At 57.0% G+C, this 21,506-nt stretch overlaps 3 protein-coding genes across 12 annotated transcripts; 1 reads left to right on the top strand and 2 right to left on the bottom strand.

The window, feature by feature from the left end:
* Positions 1-844: 844 nt before the first annotated feature.
* Positions 845-9,348, bottom strand: ARPC5L (actin related protein 2/3 complex subunit 5 like). The gene is made up of 4 exons (XM_001502042.6): positions 8,143-9,348; positions 3,916-3,988; positions 2,600-2,776; positions 845-1,377 (listed from the first exon to the last, which is right to left on the bottom strand). The coding sequence occupies exons 1-4, from the start codon at positions 8,289-8,291 to the stop codon at positions 1,315-1,317; spliced, it is 462 nt and encodes a 153-aa protein (XP_001502092.1). The 5' UTR covers positions 8,292-9,348; the 3' UTR covers positions 845-1,314.
* Positions 9,349-11,960: 2,612 nt separating this feature from the next.
* Positions 11,961-16,532, top strand: RPL35 (ribosomal protein L35). Its single transcript, XM_001502048.7, has 4 exons — positions 11,961-12,074; positions 12,523-12,659; positions 13,745-13,826; positions 16,350-16,532. The coding sequence occupies exons 1-4, from the start codon at positions 12,072-12,074 to the stop codon at positions 16,497-16,499; spliced, it is 372 nt and encodes a 123-aa protein (XP_001502098.3). The 5' UTR covers positions 11,961-12,071; the 3' UTR covers positions 16,500-16,532.
* Positions 16,529-20,661, bottom strand: WDR38 (WD repeat domain 38). Of its 10 annotated transcripts, none has more exons than XM_023628847.2 (10): positions 20,494-20,661; positions 19,868-19,988; positions 18,743-18,859; positions 18,546-18,643; positions 18,077-18,157; positions 17,763-17,891; positions 17,514-17,663; positions 17,200-17,304; positions 17,035-17,110; positions 16,529-16,957 (listed from the first exon to the last, which is right to left on the bottom strand). In XM_023628847.2, exons 1-10 carry the CDS (start codon positions 20,560-20,562, stop codon positions 16,644-16,646), a joined length of 1,260 nt encoding a protein of 419 aa, XP_023484615.1. In that variant the 5' UTR covers positions 20,563-20,661; the 3' UTR covers positions 16,529-16,643. The 10 variants fall into 10 exon arrangements, 9 of the variants coding, with proteins under 9 accessions (XP_023484615.1, XP_023484617.1, XP_023484620.1 ...); XM_023628849.2 differs by having other exon boundaries at positions 16,529-16,973; positions 17,063-17,110; XM_023628852.2 differs by having other exon boundaries at positions 17,063-17,110.
* Between the last annotated feature and the right edge of the window lie 845 nt (positions 20,662-21,506).

Genomic DNA, 21,506 nt, shown 5'->3' with positions numbered 1-21,506 from the left:
TAGTACATTGTGTCTCCTATTTAATATTTGAAGGTCAACTTCAAGGGCCCTCGAACATTTGTCTCTCAGGAAGAACCTCCCTTGATTGGGTTTGGGTGAATAAACATGTAATTGAATGAAGCCAGAAGCCTAGTCTCACCTCCTGGGAATGGAGGGGGTTCTGCAGAGGAGTCGGGAGGATTGTGTCACTTTGGTCAGTGTCTCCGAGGCCCACGTGACTGGGAAGAACTTCAGGACTCTGAAGTGGTCCCTACCTTTAACAGAATGCAGATTGCGGTGACACGTGCTCAAATGGAAAGAAGAGCATCTTTGCTCTTCAGAGGCCCCTCTTAGTGGTTACAGGGAACAACACGTTCCTTTATGTCTTTAGGCTGATTGCTACCTGCTTCTGGCTTTAAAGAAAACTTCACAGTCACAGTCAGAGTGTTCCTGCCACACAGCCAAACCCAGCATCAGAGGATGGTGACCGTCCCAGCTGAGGCCCTCTCAGAGACTCCAAGTGCAGTCACACAAACTGAAGACTTTTAAAGCCTAGGTCAATTATTGAATGTTTGGCACTTTATTAAATAAGCTCCAAAATTACATACAAATCAAAGGAATAAAAACAATAAATAGTTATCCAGCAAAACATCTCTCCATAGCCGCCAGGCGCACTGGAGCCCAGGCCTGAGGTACTGCTGTGGCAAGACAGCTGGATTGCCACGCTCGCTCCCTGGGGACGGCTCAACAGGGAACACGTCTACCCACCCCCGCCACGTCGAGTTTCCAGAGCAGTCGACCTCTCATTCATTACCACCCCGTTCATCACCCATTTTTTTACATACATGAAACACACCGCAAAGTGTATACTAATAAGCCAAGAGCTTTATTGATGCAGCAGGCACTTTACAATGAACCCCAGAGAGCCCGCCTTCTCTGGGAGGCCAGGATGTCTGTACAAGCCCTCGGGGGGGTTCCACTTCAAAAACAAGCTCTCCCTCTACCACAGCCCTCGGCTCTGCACTTGCCCAAAGCATCCCCCCACTGGCAACAGGCAGCACACACGGACGCCTGACCGCCGCTGGCCAGCCGCTCCGGTGGACAGTCACAATGTCAGTTCTGCATTACTCGTGGACAAAGGCATAGACTATCAGATCCTGCAAAGGATTAAGGAAACAGACGATTTCTCCCTCCACCTTGAAAATAAAATAGACGTCAGCGGATGCGTGTCCTGAAATAGTTTAGTTGGGAGTTCCCAGGAAGATGGTCCATTGTCAATCCCTTCTTCACCGGCCTGTGCATCCAAAATTCTTGTCAAGGTAACATGAGTCTTTTTTAAACAGTCTTTCTTGCTGTAAGAACTCTTATAATGGAGCCTAGTCCTCCTACTGCTAATGCCTGTGGGGGCAGGAAAAGGAAACGGGTCAATTGATCCTGGTTGGTCAAGGGGAAGCCTGGCTTGCCAGGGGAGATAAGACCACGCACTCCCAGACCTAGCACCCATATGTCACAGACCCTCCGAAAAAGGACTCCTGCAAGAGCACAGTTAAGAGGTGGCAACAGAGCCCACCTAGGGACAGAGCCCTGTCCTGGAGCTGAGGGGCCAAAGAGCTCTTAGCTCTCGAGGCAGCACAACTCAGCTTGAAAACAACACCAAGCACGCACACAGCAGAGCCCCCAGGTTTCCCTTCTGACAAGCTCGTTTCCAGCCTGCCAGCCTGGGCAGCGAAACAGACACCAGCCCGTCACAGCTGCCTCCTGGAGCCCTCATGAGAAATGCCAGTAGGGCTGAGCACCAAGTCGCCCTAAAAGGACCCGAGGGCCTGGCCTCCACGCCATGCAGAGGCCTCGCTCAGTTCCCCCGTGCACCACAGCCACCCCCACCTACTAAGCCCAGGAGCCCTCCTTCGGGCCAAGCAGGCAGAGCACACCCAGCAGGGGACCACAGGCCCCAACCCCAGGCAGCAACGAGGCCGCCCAAGTGAGCCCTCAGGAAGAGGACCACTCCCTTAAAACTCAACGGGGCCTTTCGGCAAGGACGTTGTGTTGGCAGTAACCTGGTCTCCTTTAACGATGGGCGTGCTTCCTGCGCCTCTACAGGGTGGGGGGACATTGGCACACAGCAGGACACAAGCCTTGCTCTTATACCAACCCAAGCAAAGTGACTGTCAAGGTTTCTGCCACTGCCCTCTCTGGCCTGGTGAGGCTGAGGCCGGAGCAGGGAGCCCTTAGAGCAAGCTGGAGGGCTCAGCTGCATTCCTCGGACCCCGCTGGACTACCACCTCCACCAATGCACAGCAAGTAGTCTGAAGCCCCCAGTGCCGGCAAGCCTGCCTCCCTGCACCGGGGACGCCCCACGCCAAGTCACCTGCCCCCATGACCTGCCCGGGCTAAGTCAGCAGCTGAAGCAATGGCGAGGAGCAGAGACGGAGGGCCCTGCAGGCACTTTCTTGGGAGAGGTACGTGGTCAGGTGTCCCAGGCTGCTTTGAGCATGGCCCCTTATTCTCATATGCCTCCCAGACTGTCCTATGTCTGTTCTGGAAAATCTGGCACGCTGACCTGAAGCCTGGGCTTTGGGTGAGTCAGTGGGCTGCCTGCGTGGGCCACGTGTTCACATACCTTTTCATGCCACTGGAGTAACAGTGCGCTGCTATTCTCTGTGGGCTTCTCAAACCCTTTATAAATGTACTTCATTAGCAAGTCAACGCCGTTTCTGTCCAGTGACTGCACGGCCTGCTCAATTTCGCTGCTCTTAAAATTTGTAAGCACTTTCAGCACCACGCCCTGGGCTCGTTCCTACAGAGGAAAGAGAAAGGGAGTGAGGTCCAGAGCCACAGTCCAGGCACATCCACGTCCCCCACCACAGACACAGAAACTCCAAACCAAGCGGTCAGAGCTCATTAGAAACACTGCCCAAGTTCTAATTCATCTGGGATGGTTCAAAACATAAGTGGGCCACGGCTGGCCCCAAGGCGTAGTGGTTAAGTTCAGCACACTCCGTTTTGGCAGGCCACGTTCACAGGTTCAGATCCCAGGCGCAGACCTACACCACTCGTCAGCCATGCTGTGGTGGTGACCCGCATATAAAATAGAGGAAGACTGGCACAGATGTTAGCTCAGGGCCAATCTTCCTCAAGCAAAAGAAAAGAAGAAGATTGGCAATAGATGTTAGCTCAGGGCCAATCTTCCTCACACATACACACAAAATATGTATATACATGGGCTGAAATTCTTTTATCGATTTAAATTTCAAAGTATCCCTTATTGATACCAATAAGTTATTCCACTTATTTTGGGGGGAATAAGTGGTTTACTGGGGAGAAGCATCACTATCATGGAGATCTCTCTTTTAAAGAAACAAGTTTACTTGGCTGCAGTGTCCCTCTGCATTCATGCCCAGTAACAGAGGGGCCATTCCCCTCCACATTTGAGGGGTGCAGCCACTGATGACATCAGGATGCTGTGACAAGATGGCGAATCCCAGTTTCAGAGAGACCCCTTGCCCTGGACCAAATTTCAGACAGCGTGAGCAATGCACAACTGTATCTTCTCACCTAGTTTTTAAAAGGCAGGAAATTTTAAAAGCACTGAAAATCCTCATGCAAATAAGCTTCTTCAGTAGTCTATAGAAGCATAACCACGGAAGTCCCACGTGGCAGGCCAATTTATAGTTTTGCTAATCAGCAGGGGCTGGGCTGACTTCTCACCCAGGAGGCCCTAGGGAGGAAGAAGGTTCCCTTGGGGAGCCTAGACCACAGCCGCCAACAGCGCTGACGTCAGGAGCGCGGGGAGGCCTCCGTGGCAGCTGGCCCAGCGCTCACCCACTCCCTCGGTGGACGCTCACTGATGCTGAGATGAAAGAGACGCTGTCCAGCTAACCACAGCCCTGTCCCAACACCACCCAGCCAGCTGCAGCGCGACCCCCGACCCTTTACCTTCACAGCTTGATTCTTGGTGTTGACGGGAGAGTTCCGCAGGGCGGCATGAAATGCCCGAAGCATGTCCCCTGTGCATCACCACCAGTTAAGGAGGGCTAGGCTTGAGCACAGCCCCACTGTGCTTAGTGAACTCATTTCCAACACAGCCCAAGAAAGCGGAGTCAAACGGCATCTCCACACCACTGCGGTCCCCTGCGGCGTCCAGCGGCAGAGCCTGTCCAGAGGAGCCCGCAGCTTCTCCGAGCCCCGCGGACAGGGGAGGGCCCCTCTGCCAACCCTGCAAGCCCCTCCCTCCGCTGCCCCCTAAACCTTCCCCCTCAAAGCGAGTTTGGACACCCTCTGCCTCCCTCCCCGGAAGGCAGAAGCAGGGCAACTGCCCTCGCAGGGTAACCCGCAGCACAACCTGACGGAGCTCGCCGGCACCTGCTCGGTCCCGGGCACAGTATCTACCCCGCTGGATGGTCCACAGTCACCATGTGAGGGTCTCATTCTCAAAAGGGAAAAATGAAGGCATAAACAGAGGCCTCCCAACTCTGAATCCAAAGTATCCGTTAAACCATTAAGGAAGTTAAGAGGCGCTAAAACTCCTATCTTCCCAGATCTACCCAGTCACTGAGGTCCCCACTGCTCCCAGTGGGAGGTTCACTAATCTAAAGAACCTGTTACCGACAAAATGAGCCAATCCACCCCACCCCCCACCAAACCTCAGTTGCAATTCTGACACATTCTTTGCTGAGTTCTGAATACCCAGCACTCAAAAGAAAATTACAATCTGGGTTAGGTCCCCAAAGGTGACACCTATTTTAAACTGAGTTACATCAGCTGACTTTCATTTCCTCATCTGAAACATTGGCTTCAGCCAAAAAGCTTCAAAAATAGAACAAGGAATGGCTTCTGCCCAATCGGGTCTCAACGCCTGTTCATGCAGCGATACCCACGTGCGAACGGTCAGGGCCCGCGGAGCAGACCCGGGCTCTGTTCCCCGGCGTGGGCTCCATCTTCCCTGAGCTGGGCCACACCACCGGGGAGCCACTTCTGCTGAGCTGCCCGGACCTGCCGGCCCTGATCCACCATCCACATTTGAGCGGGAGCCCACTCCTTGTAACTGCCCGCTCTGGAATTTCTTTCCCCCACGGGGCGAGGGCCAGCCTGACATCAGCCCCAGATAACGTCTACCTCAGAAGGCCTTTCTAACCTGGCGTCCCAGAGAGTCCCAGAGGCTCAAAAGGACATGCAGTCTGGTGCACTTCACTAGGCAGCATGGCTGGTAAAGAGAATCCTTCCGAAGATGGATGGGGAAGGGGGGACAACTAGTCTGGGGGGCAAAAGAGTGACTGCTTCAGCGAGCTGTCTCTGGCGCCAGGGTACCGAGCGCTCACTGTAGGTGTCGATGGCCCGGGGCCTCCATCGGCCGGGGCGATCTGCGGAGCAGGGAGGGCACACCACTGACCAAGCTGGCCTCCGTCCGCAGCTGGCTTTCGGCTCTTCCGGGGAACAGGCTGCGGAGGCTGGGGGACCCTGCCCAGCCCCTGGCGCCCTCTAGATCAGGGACTCTCAACCAGGCCCTACTGACACTCAGACCAGACGAATGATGGGGGGTCTGTCCTGTGCAGTGTACAAGACTCAGCAGCATCCCTGGCTTCTACCCACTAGGTCCCAGTAGCACCCCCAAGTTGTGACAATCAAAATGTCCCCAGACATTGCCAAATTTCCTCAGGGGGAGGAAAGAGTGCAAAATCGCTCAAAACCACTGCTCTGGACAGATCCCTGTTCCAGAGGACCAGAAAGTGCTTCACCAAGGAAGAAAATGAATACTTTAAAATCCCCACAAGGGCTCAGGTCCTGTGCCAGGTGCTTTCACGTTATCATTACTGCTAACAGCTCTTTGCGACAAGAATCGTTATTCTCATTTTAAAGGCCATGAACTTGAGACTCAGAGAAGGGAAATGACCTGCCCAAGGTCACAAAGCTAAGCTGTCCAGGTGGCCTTCAAAGCCAAGTATGCCTGGCTCCAAAACCAAGCTCTTTCTACAATCCTTGCTGCCGCTCCACCCACAGACCCAAACTGCACGTCCAGGACACCTGCTGTGTGCCCAGCACTGTGCTGAAGCCTTCTGGGATGTTGTCCAGTGATGCTCCCATGGAACCTATAAGGCCAGCATGGTTCTCCTTCTTTTAACAAAGGAGGATGCTAAGGTTGAAAGAGGGCACGTGACCTACTCAAGGTCACACAGCGATAGCATGATAGATTTGGGTCTGTGTAGATGCACAGCCCATGTTCTTTGTATTTCTTCTATGTGATCTCCCACCACGACCCACTTCCCTATACAGCACTAGGAGAGACCTCCTCCCTACATTCCCCAACTCCAATCAGTCAACCCCTATCCCCACCGCCCTCGCCTCTGTCCTAAGACTCCTAGAAGCCTGTTCTATAGTTTAAACTCAACAATCTAACATAAGTCCACTACCTGGCACATGGTAGGGGCTCAGTAAATATCAGTTCCTTCCTTCTTCCTCCCGGGGCCCCACATTTGCCAAGATCTCAGTTCTCATCTGCTAACCTCCCTTTCCCCAATCCCAAGAGGAACATTCTCCATGGCATCAAGGTTTCTCACACGGCCATTAGTGCAGGAACTACCATCCCCTGGACGTGCTAAGCAGCCTCAAGGAAACTGACGCTCACTAGTCAGGGGTGTACCAAGAGATGACTTTCAACAAGTCCCTGCAGCACCAGGACCAAGAAAGCAGACAACCAGACTCGGTCCTCCCCACCTATGGATGGTTCCGGGCCCCAGGCCTGACCCTGGAGCCCTTTTGGCACTGCCTGCCCAGGAGCCACGTCCTGCACACACCAGACTGTAGAATCACCCTTCCCTCTTGGGGGCCCTGCTCATGACCCTATTTCACCAATGGGGTAAGCGAGGCGATCCTGATGGGGCAGGAAACACAAATTTGAATCTCCACTTTCGAAAACACATTCCTGTTCAAAGAAAGTCGGAAGGTTTTTGTTTTAAAGGCAAATTGGAGAAACACTGCAGGACTCCTCCACAAGGCAGTCTATGGGCCTGACTTCTCAAGCTGACTCAACTGATTCAACACCCAGAACCCGCTTTCTATACAGCAGGAGCCTCCAACGCTGCCCTGGCAAATGCGGGGGAGGGGGAGGCCCTTCCTGTAACACCATTTGAATCAAGAAAAATCCTTCCTGTGAGAATAAGTCAGTTTCCTGTGCTCAAACTGCTAGGGGACCAAGCAGGCTGTGACAACCACCTCTATTTTTAATCTCGTTTTCTAAATGCTTCTTTTCTGTGGTCAGAAGAAAGGTCATTTCCAGGCATGGGGCTCCACTTTCACATTTCACTTTGTGCCTGGTTTTTCTTAGTTCTAAACTACTAGTTTTTTCCACTGCTTCCTGCACAAGAAAGGTACTGGGGGGAGGGAGCCAAAACTCACTTGTTGAACGTGGCTAAGACCATCACAGCCTGAGCCCAGGCGTCCATAGGAAACTAAGAACAGGTGAGAAAGAGTGGCATCCGGCTGGAGGGTCAGACTGATTGTAGGGCAGAAGGAGCACAATCTGAGACCTCAGGGCTGGACTAAGGCTGCAGGTTGCGCTCCCCCTCGGGTCCTTTCTTTCCCGCAGCCATCCACCCACCTATCTTCCTGCGGTGCCGCAATCGGGCCCCGGAGGACTGCCCGGGAGCCGCCCTGGCCGCTCAATTACTCAGCGGTGGCTCACCTCGGCCCATCCCTCCCGCCCATCAAGCCTGAGAATGCCCCCATTTCCTGCAAGGGAGGGATGCAGTGATGGGGCGCCCAAAGAAGCGACAGCCTGAGGGGATGAGGAAGGAAGGGGGAGAAGCGAGGAGAGGCCTGGAGGAGTGAGGGGCCTGCGGGCCCGAGACGCGTCCGGCACGCTCCTGGGGCCGCCGAGCCGGCCGGTCACCAGAGTCTAGGAGCCGCGTGAGGCTGCGCTGCTGAGGGAGGCTCCGGGGGCCGGGCAGGGACAGGGAAGGGGAGGCCGGGTCAGAGGGAAGAGGGGACACCCAGACTGAGGGAAGCTGGCCCGAGGGGAGCCCGATCGGAGGGGAGCTGGGAGACCGAGCGCAGCGGGCCGGGGTAAGAGGAGTGGGGAGGCCAGCCCGAGAGGCCGGAGCCGGGCAGGAGGGAAGTAGGAAGGCCGGGCCACAGGGGAGCCTGGGCCGCCGCGCCGGGGAAGGATATTGCCGCAGGAGCCCGTCCACCTCGCTCGGGTCCGGGCCTGGCTCGGCCGCCGCCGCCGCCGCCTCCTCCTGCTCGTCCACGAATTTGTTCTCGTCGAACTCGTCGATGTCCACCCGACGGAAGCGCGAGGACAGCGTGTTCCGGGCCATGGCGGGGGCTCGGCGCCCGCTCAGCCGTCTCCCCTCCGGCCCGACCTGGGCTCAGCTCCGCTCAGCACCGGCTCCGGCTCGGGGGCGGGAAGCGGCCGCCGGCACCTCCTCCACCTCCTCCGCGCGCAGTCGCCGACGACCGCCCACTTCCGGCCCACGCCGGAACCGGAAGTGCCGGTGGAGGGAGGGGCGGGGCCTGTGGGGGGTGCGCCCCGGGGCGGCTGGAGGTTCCCGAGAGCAAGTCAGGTGGTCGCGCCGACGGCCTCCCGGCACACTCGCATCCTCATGAAGTCTGTCTGCCCTTCCGAGGAGCGGCGCCCGTCCCCGCGCAGGCCCAGCCTCGTAGACGCCATAGCTGCGCTTGTTCTTCGGCTTCCCTCCTGCCTAGGCGGAGCCCCTGGAAAGGGCGGCGCGGGCTCAGCCGCGGCCTCGGGTCCTCACTGCCCAGACTGAGGGGCACGAGTGCCGGGTAGGCTTCTGGGAGAAGAACCCTTCGAGCTGAGGCCTGAGGGATGAGTGGCAGTCCTTAGTCCCGGGGGGTGTCGGGGGTGGGGGAGCCCGGTCTCGATCTTGGGAGCCTTGAACGCCGCCACACTGAACTCAGAGGAGGTAGCCTCTGCTTTGTACACCCTGTTGTTAACGGAACGGGAGACTTTAAAGATATTTAAAGCGTATCCAGGGTGCTGACAAGACTACGAAGACATTTGGACTTGAGGGTGCGGCGTGTAGCTGTCACCTTGGCCCGGCGGTGGGGGGCGGGGAGAGGGAGATGACTCCGTGGCCACCATCCCGGCAGGAAGGGCGAGGTCCTGGGGGCTGAGAAGTCGGGCCAGGCTGGAGAGGCTTATCCTGGAAGGAAGCCGAATCCCCAGAGTCTGAGATGGGGAAAGATGAAGGTCGGAGGAGGTAGGGCAGAGGCAAGGACGCTCTGTGGTGCCACGATTAGATGCCTGGGCTGTTGCTTGAGAGGTTCTGTTAATGGGCCTTAGCCTTCGATTAAATTGGGTCTTTGTTTTCATATAATAGTAGTCTTTTTAATAAAGGCCAGTAGTTCATGAAATGTGACTCGTTCTTATTGCTTCGAATACTTCTCATTGAACTGTGTCTACAGATCAAAGAATATTGCCAGACTATGATGCTGCCTAATCTTTGGTGCTAAAGATACAGACGCCTGCAGAGGGAAACAGGCGCTGAATCAAAGTCTCAGGGGTCCTGGAAATAGGCAAGGCCCTCCTGTCTTTCAGCTCCATACCTTGGAAGAAATCTTTGTGATCCAGGCAGGCCACAAGACAGCAGAAATTCATATCCCCAGAACATCCCGGTCAGAGGGAACTTTAAACCAGAAATACCCATTTTACAAATAAAGAAATAGCCCCCAAATAAACCGATGATTGAAATAATGTCCGTGCTTATGACCGTGGGCCTCCATTCCAGTCAGAGAGGCAGAATTAAAAATCCAAGCTATACTATGTCAAGGATGACTATATGCTGAGGAAAAAAAGACCATGCAGAGCCTGGGTGTACCTTAGATAACGCGGTCAAGAGAAGTGTCCTTGAGGAGGTAACACTGATCAGGGACCTGATAGAAGTGAAGGAGGGAGCCAAGTAAAGGCCCAGAGGCAGGGCAGACTTGTTATTTTTCAGAAACAGCAAGGCCGTACTGGAGCAGAAGAGTGAGATGAGATGGAAGGGGGGGGGGGGGACCGCTGTGGGGCTTTGTAGGCTGAGGAAGGGATGTGTCTTAACTCAGATGAGAGGGCCCCGGGAATTATGGGCAGAGCAGTAACATGATCTCACTTAGGTTTGAAAAGGATCCCTCTAGCAGCTGTATTGAGAACACATGGGAGCAAGAGCCAAAATAGGTGATTTAAGAGGTAACACCTGGGGCCGGCCCCGTTGTGCATCAGTTAAGTGCGCACGTTCAGCTTTGGCAGCCCAGGGTTCGCCAGTTGGGGTCCCGGGTGCGGATATGGCACCACTTGGCACACCATGCTGTGGTAGGTGTCCCACATATAGAGGAAGATGGGCATGGTTGTTAGCTCAGGGCCAGTCTTCCTCAGCAAAAAGAGGAGGATTGGCAGCAGTTAGCTCAGAGCTAATCTTCCTGAAAAAAAAAAAAAAGGTAACACCAGATGATGCAATGGTAGCTAAGGCCAGGCAGGTGCCAATAAGAGTGGTGGGAAGAGGTTGGGTAAATTCTAAAGGGAGAAACTGCAGAGTTTGCTGGTGGGTTGGATGTGGCATGTAAGAGAAATGGGAGTCACAGATGACTTCAAGTTCAGAAAACATGCACACAATCATTAGCTCTAATAGAACCAGAAGCATTTGGAAGATATGACAGCAGAGGCCCTGGGCACCATTCAACTTCCATTTTGCCAAGATTGCCCTTGTCCACCCTCCCTTCCCCATATCCCCCCACTTCCTGGAAGCTTGCCTCACTGTGGTCTGGGGCAAGGCTCATTAATTCATTCATCCAACAAGCATCCATGTGCTGGGCCTGGAGACCACAAAAACCAAATCAGGTGTCAGCCATGGTTCTGCCCCCAGGGAACTCCTGGGCTGGCTGTGGAAACAGACACATAAACATCATTTTAATTCTCTATGTTTGGGGCTAAAGAAAGGGTTGCACAGAAAGCTTGGGACCCTAGGGAATGTTGTGTCTCAATTTAGTCCAAGGCTAAGGTCCATTAACAGAACCCCATAAAGGGATGGGAGAAGGCTCCCTGGAGAAGGTGACACCTGAAAGCAACAAGGGGGCAACCTGGCTTTAACTAGAGCTCTAAGAGGTGTTGGTGTGTCTTTGTTAATGGCAATAGAAAGATGCTAGAGCATGGATTATGCTTGCTGGTTGGGGCAACAACGAAAGTGCCCAGTCAGAAAGCCTGGGCATCTTCCCTGCTCTGTGAATTCCCTTAAACTTCCAGGGCCCAACTCAAGCGTGCACTCCACTGGGAACATCATAACCGATGATATTTTGAGCGATTGTTACGCTTCCGGTCTTGGGCTAAGAGTTTTACACTTTATCTTCCTAATCCTCATAAATACCCCATTTCATGGGTGAGAAAACTGAGACTCGAAAGAGGAAGGGATTTGCCAAGAGTCTCAGCTAGCACCCGGTAACAGAGCAAGATTTTGAAAACCCGGCCGGGTTCACTAAAGGCCATGAATGCTCTTTCGTCTGCCACATGCTGCCTCCACCAGGTCAACGTTTATGGAGTTAGATTATGGCTGTCTGACCCCGCCCCTCCCCGCCCACCTCGGACTGTAAATTCCTCCAAGGCAGGGGCCATGAAAATCCATCTTTGAAAACCTTCAACCCCATCCCCTCGACCCCCAAAACACCGGCACCCAGCTCAGAGCAGCACAGACTGGGCGACCAGCAAAACTTTCTCGAATGAATGAATGAATGAATGAATAAATGACTGGACGAATCCGAGTCCTCACTGTGCCACCTCCGGTAAACCTCCGTTCACCCCGAGCCTTGGTTTCCCCAGCTGCGCTCCTGAGGGCGTGAGGCCGACCTAAGTCATCTCAGGTGCGGCAGGAAGACACGGGCACTACGGAAGCCGGGCTCGGGCTGCTCCGGGCAGAGCTGGGCGGGCCGTAACCACAGCGAAACCCGCGGCGGGGGCGGGGGGCGTGTCGGGGGCGGGGCCTGGGCTCCTCCGCCGCAGCGCCATTGGCCGCACCTGCCGCCACCCGGCAGTAGTTGCGGAGGTCGGCCCCGCCCCCTTCCTCTTTCCCTCCGAGCAGGCGGCGGTCGCGGCGGCTTGTGAAGCCATGGTGAGAGCAGGGGAATCGGGTGCCATCCGCGCACTGTGGGACTCAGGGGCTGCGGTGGGGGGCGCGGGGCGAGCGCTGGGGTCCCATCTGCAGGCCGAGCCTGCGGGGCGCGGGGCGGAATGGCCTAGCTCCGCCACCGCCGGCCTCCCGCCCTCTCCGCGCGCCGGCCTGGGCCAGGAGGGGTGCGCGCGCTCCCGGGGCCTCCGTCTTCCCGTCTGCGGAATGGGGTAACGGCTCCGGCTCGTGGCAGGCCTGGGCGAGGGGGCGATACCGGGGCCCCGGTTATCCTGCTCGAGGCACGGCCCACTGGGGATGCCGGGCCCCAGCGCGCTCTAGGCGCAGGGCGAGGCGCGCGCCCCACGGCCTGGCCGCGGCGTGGGTGGACGGGAGGGCGGCCGAGGGCGGACGGCCTGCGGGGCATCTGACCAGGTCCCTTTCCTGCGCGCAGGCCAAGATTAAGGCTCGAGACCTTCGCGGCAAGAAGAAGGAAGAGCTGCTGAAACAGCTGGACGACCTGAAGGTGGAGCTGTCCCAGCTGCGCGTCGCCAAAGTGACTGGCGGCGCGGCGTCCAAGCTCTCCAAGATGTGAGTGACCGGCGGCCGGACCGCGGCCCTCCAGACTTGGGGGACGCGTGTAGCTCGGGAGCATTTGTGCATTTTCCAAGTTGCCTTAAGGAGGTGTCCGTTGGAGTGCCATTCAGAGGATCCGTGGGTCGGAAGGTCCCGCCCTTCCCGCGCAGCCTCTCCAGGCCCTGGAGACCCGGCTTAATGCTGCTTCGGAATCCTGCCTGGACGCCTCCTACAGCTCCTGGGTCTTTGCTCCACTCGCTCACTTGGGAGATGAGCGCCTTCCTCCCTTTACTTGAGTTGTAGTGTAATTTGCTGATCCACGTGGGTCGAGAATCAAGACTTGTGAAAGGAACGTGGGTTTGCAGTCAGTCAACCTGGGTACCGATTCCACTTCTGCCCCATCCTACCTGATGGGCCAGTTGGCCCACCTGCCAAAGTTTCCTTTCCGCTGATAGAAAATGGGCCCCGCGCAACCTTCCTGCGGTGGTGGGAGGGGATTGGATGAGTTGAACACGTAAGCCGGTTGGGTGCTGGATCCTCTGTATCACGTTCACCAGCCTGAGTGACCCTCCCTGGGCCCCCCAACATGCCTCATAATCAACACGACTACCAATTCACTTATCCCCAGCCTGCTCCTGTCCTCAGCCCCCTCCCCCAGAGCATTTCGACTTCCCAGATGTCTCATTTCTCCCTCCCCAGAGGCCTTCCTGTGGTTCCTTGAGCTTAGCCTGGTGCCCAGCTTGTGGCATCATTCCCTCAGCCAGCTCTTTCAGATCGACGTTGGTTAGGTCTTCATAGCCCTCATGGCCTGGGATGGAAGATCCTTCCTGATCTGCCCCACCTGTCCTCTTTAAGCCTCCTTGATGAACACTTCACAGCTCCTCAAAAGCACTGGACACTCCAGCCTTTCCTTGTCCCCACTCCTGGGGGCCCATCTCCTATAGTCTCAGGCCCCACCCCCAGACCATTTGTCTCCTGGGTGATTGGATGGGCTGCTGGGGAATGCCCCTGCCCTGTGGCATGTGGGTGGGGCCCTGAAGGAGATACCTTGGGGAGGGCTGTGTGTCTTCCCCATCTTCACTGATGTCTCTCTTTTTTAGCCGAGTTGTTCGCAAATCCATCGCCCGTGTTCTCACCGTCATTAACCAGACTCAGAAAGAGAACCTTAGGAAATTCTACAAGGTGAGTCTGGGGGTGGTGCTTGGCTTCAGGGAGCAAAGTTCCGGCCCTCCCTTGGCCAGAGGGGCAGTGTGGAGAGCTGCTCCTGCTGGAGTGCATGGCACAGGGCTTGCCCAGACATAGCTGGGCTTTCCAGAGCCTTCCCAGTTTGTCGATGGCTTTGTCCTCTTACCAGCATCTTGTACCGGCGTTGGGCAGCACACACTGCCGCTCCTCAGGGCTGCAGTTGTCAGAAATCCACGGTGTGGGGCAGTCTGGCTGGAGACTTGGGCTTTGAATCCGGCTCACCACCTGAGTGAGCTTGGGCAGTCGATGAGGATCACCTGTTTAATGTTCTGATTGTCTTATGAGCACTGTGTCGGTTACTGCCCAGCCTCAGCTTTCAGATAAGGATCTCAGGGCTTAGAGTGTAAGTTGCCCAGAGTCACCTACAATTAGTGGAGTGATTTGACCTGGGTTCCAACCATGTCCTGGGGAGGAGTGGATGGAGCGCTGCTGGGAGACTTCCGCAGGTGTCTGGGACCTCAGCCTAGGTTTTTTACAAACCATTTTCTGGTCGTCTTAAGATTGGTGTTATCAGGGTTCAAACAGAGAAGCAGAACCAATAGGAGACTTGACATGCGTGTGTGCACACAGGTGTTTGATTGGTTGGAAGGAATTGGCTTGTGGTTGTGGGGGTAGGAAGCCCAGAGTCAGCCTGGCTGTCGGAAGAGATCACGTTGGGCAGGCTGGACTCCTCGCCCGGGGTGGCGCTGCTGTCCGCAGTGGGGTTTCTTCAGGAAGGCCTCAGCCCTGTCCTAAAGGCCTTGCTACTGACTGGACCGCCCCCCGCCCCCCCCCCCCAAGTGACCCAGGCTCATCTCTCTTCATTAAAGTCAGCTGATTGGAGGCTTTAATTACATCTGCAAAATGGCTTCACATCAACACCCGGGTTAGGTTTGAATAACTGGCTTTGACACGTCAAAAAAGCCATCGGTCATGTGCCTGGGTGGGCTGCCCAGGAGACGCTAGCACGGGGCAGGGAACTGCCACCCCTGGATCTGCACACATTTGTGCATGGGAGTGTCTTTCTGAGCATTGGGTCTGAAGCGCTCATCGGGCTGAGGGGACCATGTACGCAGAGGTGGCCAGGAGGAACAGGCAGCGCTCGGTCATGGTAGAGGCGAGGGCGCTGCCTCAGCACGGCCAGCACACTGAGCGCTGGGAGCGTTCTGTCTGTGCCAGCCAATGCGGTAACCTGGCTGCGCGCTGTGGCGCACCTGGCGTGGCTCTGGTGACGGAAGGCCTGAATTTTATAGGGAACAGCATGTTGGCTAGTGGTCACTCTGGACAGCAGAGCTCTAAGGGGCTTAGTAAACGTGAAATGGACGAGGCCCTACCCTGTCCCAGGAGGAACGTGGGCGGCAGACCCGTGCTTCCACTGTTCCTCCAGAGCTGGCCCTCGGCTCCCGCTTAGCCTTTCTCTGTTCTCTGTTCCAGGCTGTTTCCCCCGAACCCCACTCGCCTCACACATGCCTGCCATGTGCCCACCCCTCTGGGCGGTGGGCAGCCTGAAGGGGCCGGAGCTGCCTTTCTGCAGGACTTGTGTGCAGGCTCTGTCTTCCCTGCTTTCAACTGGCATCCGTGTTGCCTGCTCTTGAGGCCGTTGCCAGTTGGGAGGTGAAACTTACCTTTCTCTCCTGCTCCCCACCAGTGGGCCGCTATTAGCTGTTCAGTCTTTCCCCCAGGCTGGTGCTCCTTGAGCAGGGCCCAGGGGACCTTTGCAGAGCACAGGAAGGAGAGGGCATGAGAGCTGCCCTAGGGTAGAGCTGCTCCCTGGGGAGCAAGCGTGGTGGGAATGAGCGGGAGGAGGGGAATGGGAGCCAGGATGGTGAGATGATGGAGTGGTGGGAAGGGGGTTGTGCCCCTCGTAGTGGGGTGACACTGGCCATGCCAGATCTCCCCTCTGAGACTCATGGATTAAGTGGGGATGTTATCACAGGGAACAGTACCTGACAGACCCTTCAAGTTCATCAAGCACCAGCTTAAGCCCCACACACTCTCTTATATAACTTAAGAGAACCGTAACTGGCCCCAGGACTTGGTGGGTGCCACATACCCCTCACTGGGTTGGGGTGTGACATTGACTCCATGGCTGGGGATCAGTCAGGCGGAAAGAGCACGGAGGAGGGGGCGCATGGCCAGTTCAGCCAGAGCTTCACTGAGATTTCAGCAACTTCTCTCACATCTCAGCCCACCGAGTCCACAGACTTAAAGGAAATGGGGACAATCCCCCCGACTTGAACTGGGGGAAATTAAGTGAGCTAGTAAGCAAAGTGCACTGCTGACATCTCCGCGTCTCTAGTCCCATATTGACAGTCCCCTACTGGGCTGTTTGTCACAGCTCTGCCCACCCCAGTTACGCCCCTCCCTCAGTCACTCCCAGCGCCCTCGCAGAGCCTTATTAGTTCCAGCCTCTGGGGCTCTCTCGGCTACTGCAGTAGCTCCTAAACCATGGCCCTCAGTCTCCTGCTCTCCATCACCCAGGGCAAGAAGTACAAGCCCCTGGATCTGCGGCCCAAGAAAACACGTGCCATGCGCCGCCGGCTCAACAAGCACGAAGAGAACCTGAAGACCAAGAAGCAACAGCGGAAGGAGCGGCTGTACCCCCTGCGGAAGTACGCGGTCAAGGCCTGAGAGTCGCCGCCTCAATAAAACACACAAACTGGCTGGTGGTGCTTTGTGTTTGCGGTGTCTCAACTAACCGGGCTGGAGAGGGGCTGGCGTGGCCCTGGTCATGGTTACCAGGTGCCGGGTGGATGTCAGCATGCCTGCGCAGCGTCAGCCGCCCTGGTCTGGGGCCGGCACGGTTCTGACCACAGGGATCATTGGGTGCCCTGTGGTGGTGACTTTGGGCCTGTGGTGGAGGGCTGCCTGACTGTCCTTTCCCAGGTTCATTCCACCGGGCCCCTTGCGCCTTGGGCAGGGAGACGCAGGGCATGAGGTCCAGGAGCCATCCGAGGTGGTGTCATCTTCGAGAGAGCCTGCGTGATTTGACTGCGGTGGACTTGGCGTCTTGCCTGATCTGCAGCTCCACACACTAAGAGCCTCCCATCTGGGGTGAAGGTGCAGGCATGGGCCACGTCCAGGACTCCCTGCCAACAGCACGGCCTTGGGCTCTGGCAGTGAGTCCTGTCCACCCCGGCCTCCCCTGCCAGGTCCGCCCACGCACCTTTGGGTGCCTCAGCCACAGGCCTCACCTTCAGCGTCTCCATGCACTTTCCCGTGTTGCAGTCCCAGACTTTGACCTGGAAATCAAAACAAGCAGAAAGGGAGGGAGGCCTCACCAAGCAAGTCTGGCCTCTGCAGTCACCATGGGGTCAGTCGTAGCCAACACCTTAAATTCTTGGTCTGGGTGCCGTTGTCTTGAGTTGTATTTAAAATGCCCAGCGTAGTATCTTGTGTCAGGGTTCGGTGCAGTCCCCATTTCCTTTCCCTGAAACTATTTGAGTCACAGGAATGTCAATGCCCGTAACATCTGGGCCAGCCCAGGCCCTAATGCCACACACTAGGTACAGAAGTCTGGCTCCTGCTTTTGGCACCGTCTTATTTAAGGGCATACAGGGATGTGGGCGTTTCTGGACATGGAGTGCTGAGGGAGTATGGGGGGTCGGAGTTTGCTAGAGGAGCAGCCTGGTGGGAAGGGCTTACCATGCGCGAGTAGCCAGCGCTGGCCAGCTGCAGCCCATCAGGGGAGAAGGTTATGCTCTTCACCCAGGTGACGTGGCCCTTGAGCTGGAGGAGCAGGCTTCTGGTCGAGGGCTTCCAGATGTGGATGGTCTTGTCCCAGGAGCCAGATGCCTGGACAGCAGACAGTTCTCAGCCCATGTTTTGGGGCCTGCATGCTCACTGAGCCCCAAAATGGCCTGTGACCCTCCAAGGGTCTTGCAGCCAGCTTACCAGGAGGCCAGACGCTGAGTAGCACAGGCAGCTGATGTTGCCACTGTGGCCCTCCAGCTCCTGGTAGACCTCTGGGGTCCCCGTCCGCAGGTCCCAGATGCGTATGGTGGCGTCCCAGGAGCCAGTGGCCTGCAGACAGCTGCCATGAGCATGGACCAGCTGGCCCATGCCCACCCTCGTGCCTAGGTTGGCCAGGGTCAGAAGAGCAGAGGCACCCAATTCTAACCATTGTTGAGTCCCAGTGGGAAAATGGGTGTGGGTCACAGCTTCCCTCATCAACTTAGGGGGGCCCAGGCAGAGGTGGGGTGGCTCACCAGGCAGTCTGAGCTGGGTGCGAATTCACTGCTCTGGACGGAGTCTCGGTGCCCTGCTAAGTGGCGAAGCACGTGGCCAGACTAGAGGAGAGAGCCCTGAGCTGCTGCAAAGGGCAGCCCGAAGCCTCGCCAGGACCTAGGCCTCAGATGAGTCAGACCCAGGCCCTCCCTGTGGGGCTGCCTGGGTAATGTGACACAACACAGGGTCTGGGGGGATTCCTGGGCCTCAAGGAGAGGAGGGCAGCCCAGGCATGAAGCATGGGGAGCCTCATGGGCAGAGGTCTTGAGGGACAAGGGCTGGTGTGTAGGGGGAGGCCCGGGGAGGTAGCTGCATGCCAGAAGCAAAGGGGTCTTGGACGCCAGGTGTGGGCATGGCAGTGGGGAAGATGGGACAACCTTTCTGGGGCCAGGGTGGAGGGGGTGTGTCTCCTTTGGATCCCAGGCCTCACTGGGCTGCCCCTCCACATACCTGCACCTCCCAGAGCATCACCCGCTTGTCCCAGCCACCCGATGCCAGCTGCTTCGAGTCAGGGCTGAAGCTGACCGTCTCCACACTCCGCTGGTGACCTGCAGGCACCAGATCCAGGAGGAGACAAGGACACAGCAAGGTCCCAAAGGAAACCCAGGCCTGGCTGCTTGGCTCTCAGTTCCACCCAGTCCACTCACCCTTTAGGACCTGCAGACACTTGGCTTCTGCCACATCCCACAGGCGGATGGTGCAGTCACAGGAGGTGCTGGCAAAGAGGCGGCCATCAGGAGAGAAGCGGCAAAACTTCACGGGGCCTGGGGCAGGCAGTGTGGTCAGGCACAGGGCCCCGCCCTCTCCCTCTGGCCCTTGAAGTCTGACCCTGCTAATTTCTCCAGCCTCATCACCTACCTCCCCTCTCCTCACTCCCATCCAACCCTCATCCTCCAGCCACCTGAAATTCCCGGGCCTCCTGCCTCAGCCTGGAACAGCGAACCTCAATTTGCCCATTTGGAAAATCAATACCCAAATCAAATGCAGGTGCCTCCCAGAAACTTGACAGCCCGGCCTCGGTTCATTGCCTGCTTCCAGCCCCCAAGCCCCTGGACTTTCCCTATTACAGCACTAATTAATCTGTCCTGTAATCACCAGACTTTCTTTCGTGTCGCCTTAATTAATAATTACAACTACCGAGTCCTTATTGGGTGCTAGGCACTTTACGTGCATTCTCTCATCCGACAGCGGAGCAGCTGCATACCCATCCCCATTCTACAGAGGTGGAAATAGAGGCTCAGAGAGGGGACCTGACTGTGATCACAAAGAAGTGGGTAAAACATAGATGAACCTTAAGGACATTATGCTAAGTGAAATGAACCAGCTACAAAAGGAAATTCTGTATGATTCCACCTCTGCAGGTGCTTAGAGTGGCGAAATTCATGGAGACGGAAAGCAGAGTGGTGGCTGCCAGGGGCTGGGGGAAGAGGAATGGGAAGTTTAACGGGTATAGAGTTTCAGTTTTGCAACATGGAAAGAGTTCTGGAGCCCAGCTGCACAGCAATGTGAAGGCACTTACTACTGAACCGTGCCCTTCAAAAATGGTTAAGACGATGAATATTATATATATTTTTAAACACTTTTTTCAAAAGTAGGATCTGAGTCCAGCTCTGTGAGTCCAGGGACCAGGTCCCAGCTCCTTGCCCTTCGGCCCCAGCCCTGCCCAGGCTGTCTGGCCTGGATGCCCAGCTCCAACATCAGAGGCAGGCCCTACAGAATGCCAGGACAGGCCCATGGGCCTCAGTCTCCCCATCCAGGCTGAGGAGCCCCACCTGTGTGGCCACCCAGCCTCCACAGCAGCCGCCCACTCTGGGTCTCCCAGCCATACACACAGCCATCTTCGGAGGCTGTGAGCAGCGTCTGGCCGTCGGGAGAGAAGGCGGAGGAGTTGACCTGGAAGGAGAGCACAAAAGTAGTCCCATCCCAGCCGGAAACACTGCCCCAGGATCCTGGGGCTGGAGCTCGGACCTCGGCCTCGCTCTCCAACCAGAGCCCAGAACCCAGGACCCGCTCGAGTCAGAGCCGAGAGCTTGGAGCCCTCTCTGGAGCCCCGTATAATCTGAGCCTGACGTTCGGAGCCCTCCCTGGAGGCAGAGGCTGGAGCCTTCTCTAGAACCAGAGACGGGCACCCCAGAGCCAAGAGCCCACTCTAGAACTGGAGCCCAGAACTGGGAGTTCGAAATCTACTCTAAGCCCTGAGTTCACTCTAAAGCCGGAGTCCACAGAACACGAGTCCGCCAGGAGTTTGAGCGCTCTCGGGAACCAGAGCTTAGAACCTGGAGCCCATTCTGGAGCTGCAGCCCAGAGAACACTCTGGAGCTCCTACCATGCAGAACCAGGAACCACTCTAGACCCAAAGCCAGGCGCTGAGTCCGGGCAGAGCCCGCGTGGGCCTCACCTCCCCGCGGTGCCGGCTGAAGAATTTCACTCTCCCCACGGCCAGCGTCCCTGGGGCCCGGCTGTTCATGGGCCCGCGGCCGCCCGGCCCGGGGGACTTCCTCCTGGGCAGGCGCCGGTCCGACCCGCGGACCCCCACTTAGGACAGGGAGGAGGGGAAGGGGGAACTGTGTACAAGCGGTCTCCATGGCAATCGGGGCGGGACGCGCAGCCGCTGTGGGGTCTCCGGGAAGCCACAAGGAGAGAGAGACTGGGAGACAGTTCTCAGCCCGGGGAGGTGAGGCCGCAGCAGGCAGGACCGCTGGGGGCTCGGAGAAGGGACTTCCCCTCGGGGCCGCTGCCGCCTGATCCCGGGCAGCTCCGGCCGCGGGGCAAGATGGCGCGCAGGGCGGCCGCTAGAGGGCACCCCAGCCCTACACATCGCGCCCGCCTCTCCCCTGCACCGAGCGGTGCACCGTGCCTACCCGTTTCAAAGGGCCCACAGACCCCTTTGAGAGGAGCCTGTTTCCCCATCTACACGATGGGGAGGATCATCCCTGCGCCCCCAGGACTCCAGGCTTGAGCCAAGCTCAGGGCCTGACAGATGGTAGGTGCCCAGGAGCGCCCACGCTGGACCCAAGACCCCTTTCCTCCAGGAGTGGCCAGTGCTGAGGCTGAAGCTCCCACGGAGAGGGTTGGAAAGGACACCCACTTCATGCCCTGCAGAATGTGAGGAGCCAGAGGTAGTGTGTGTACAGCCCAGGGCCTTAAAAAGTGGGGTCGCTGTTGTTAACATTCCTGGCAGCACAGAGGGTGCCACCTGAGGATGGGAGGCTGTGGAGGGAGACCCCCGCAGCTGTCAAGACCCTTGTTGGGTAGTTCAAGCTGAAACAGAGAAAGGACAGGACTTGGTTTCAATGCCCATTTCACAGATGAGGAAACAGGCCCCATGAGGTGGGTGGACTTGCCCAAGGTCACTCAGCCTATAAGGATGGAATTGGGACTTGATCCCCTGTCTGCTGACTCTGGGGGCCT

Source organism: Equus caballus, chromosome 25 (genome assembly GCF_041296265.1).
Source record: "Equus caballus isolate H_3958 breed thoroughbred chromosome 25, TB-T2T, whole genome shotgun sequence".
Lineage (NCBI taxonomy): Eukaryota > Metazoa > Chordata > Mammalia > Perissodactyla > Equidae > Equus > Equus caballus.
The sequence above is the reverse complement of the archived record's forward strand: the minus strand, read 5'-3'. Positions and strand labels throughout refer to the sequence as shown.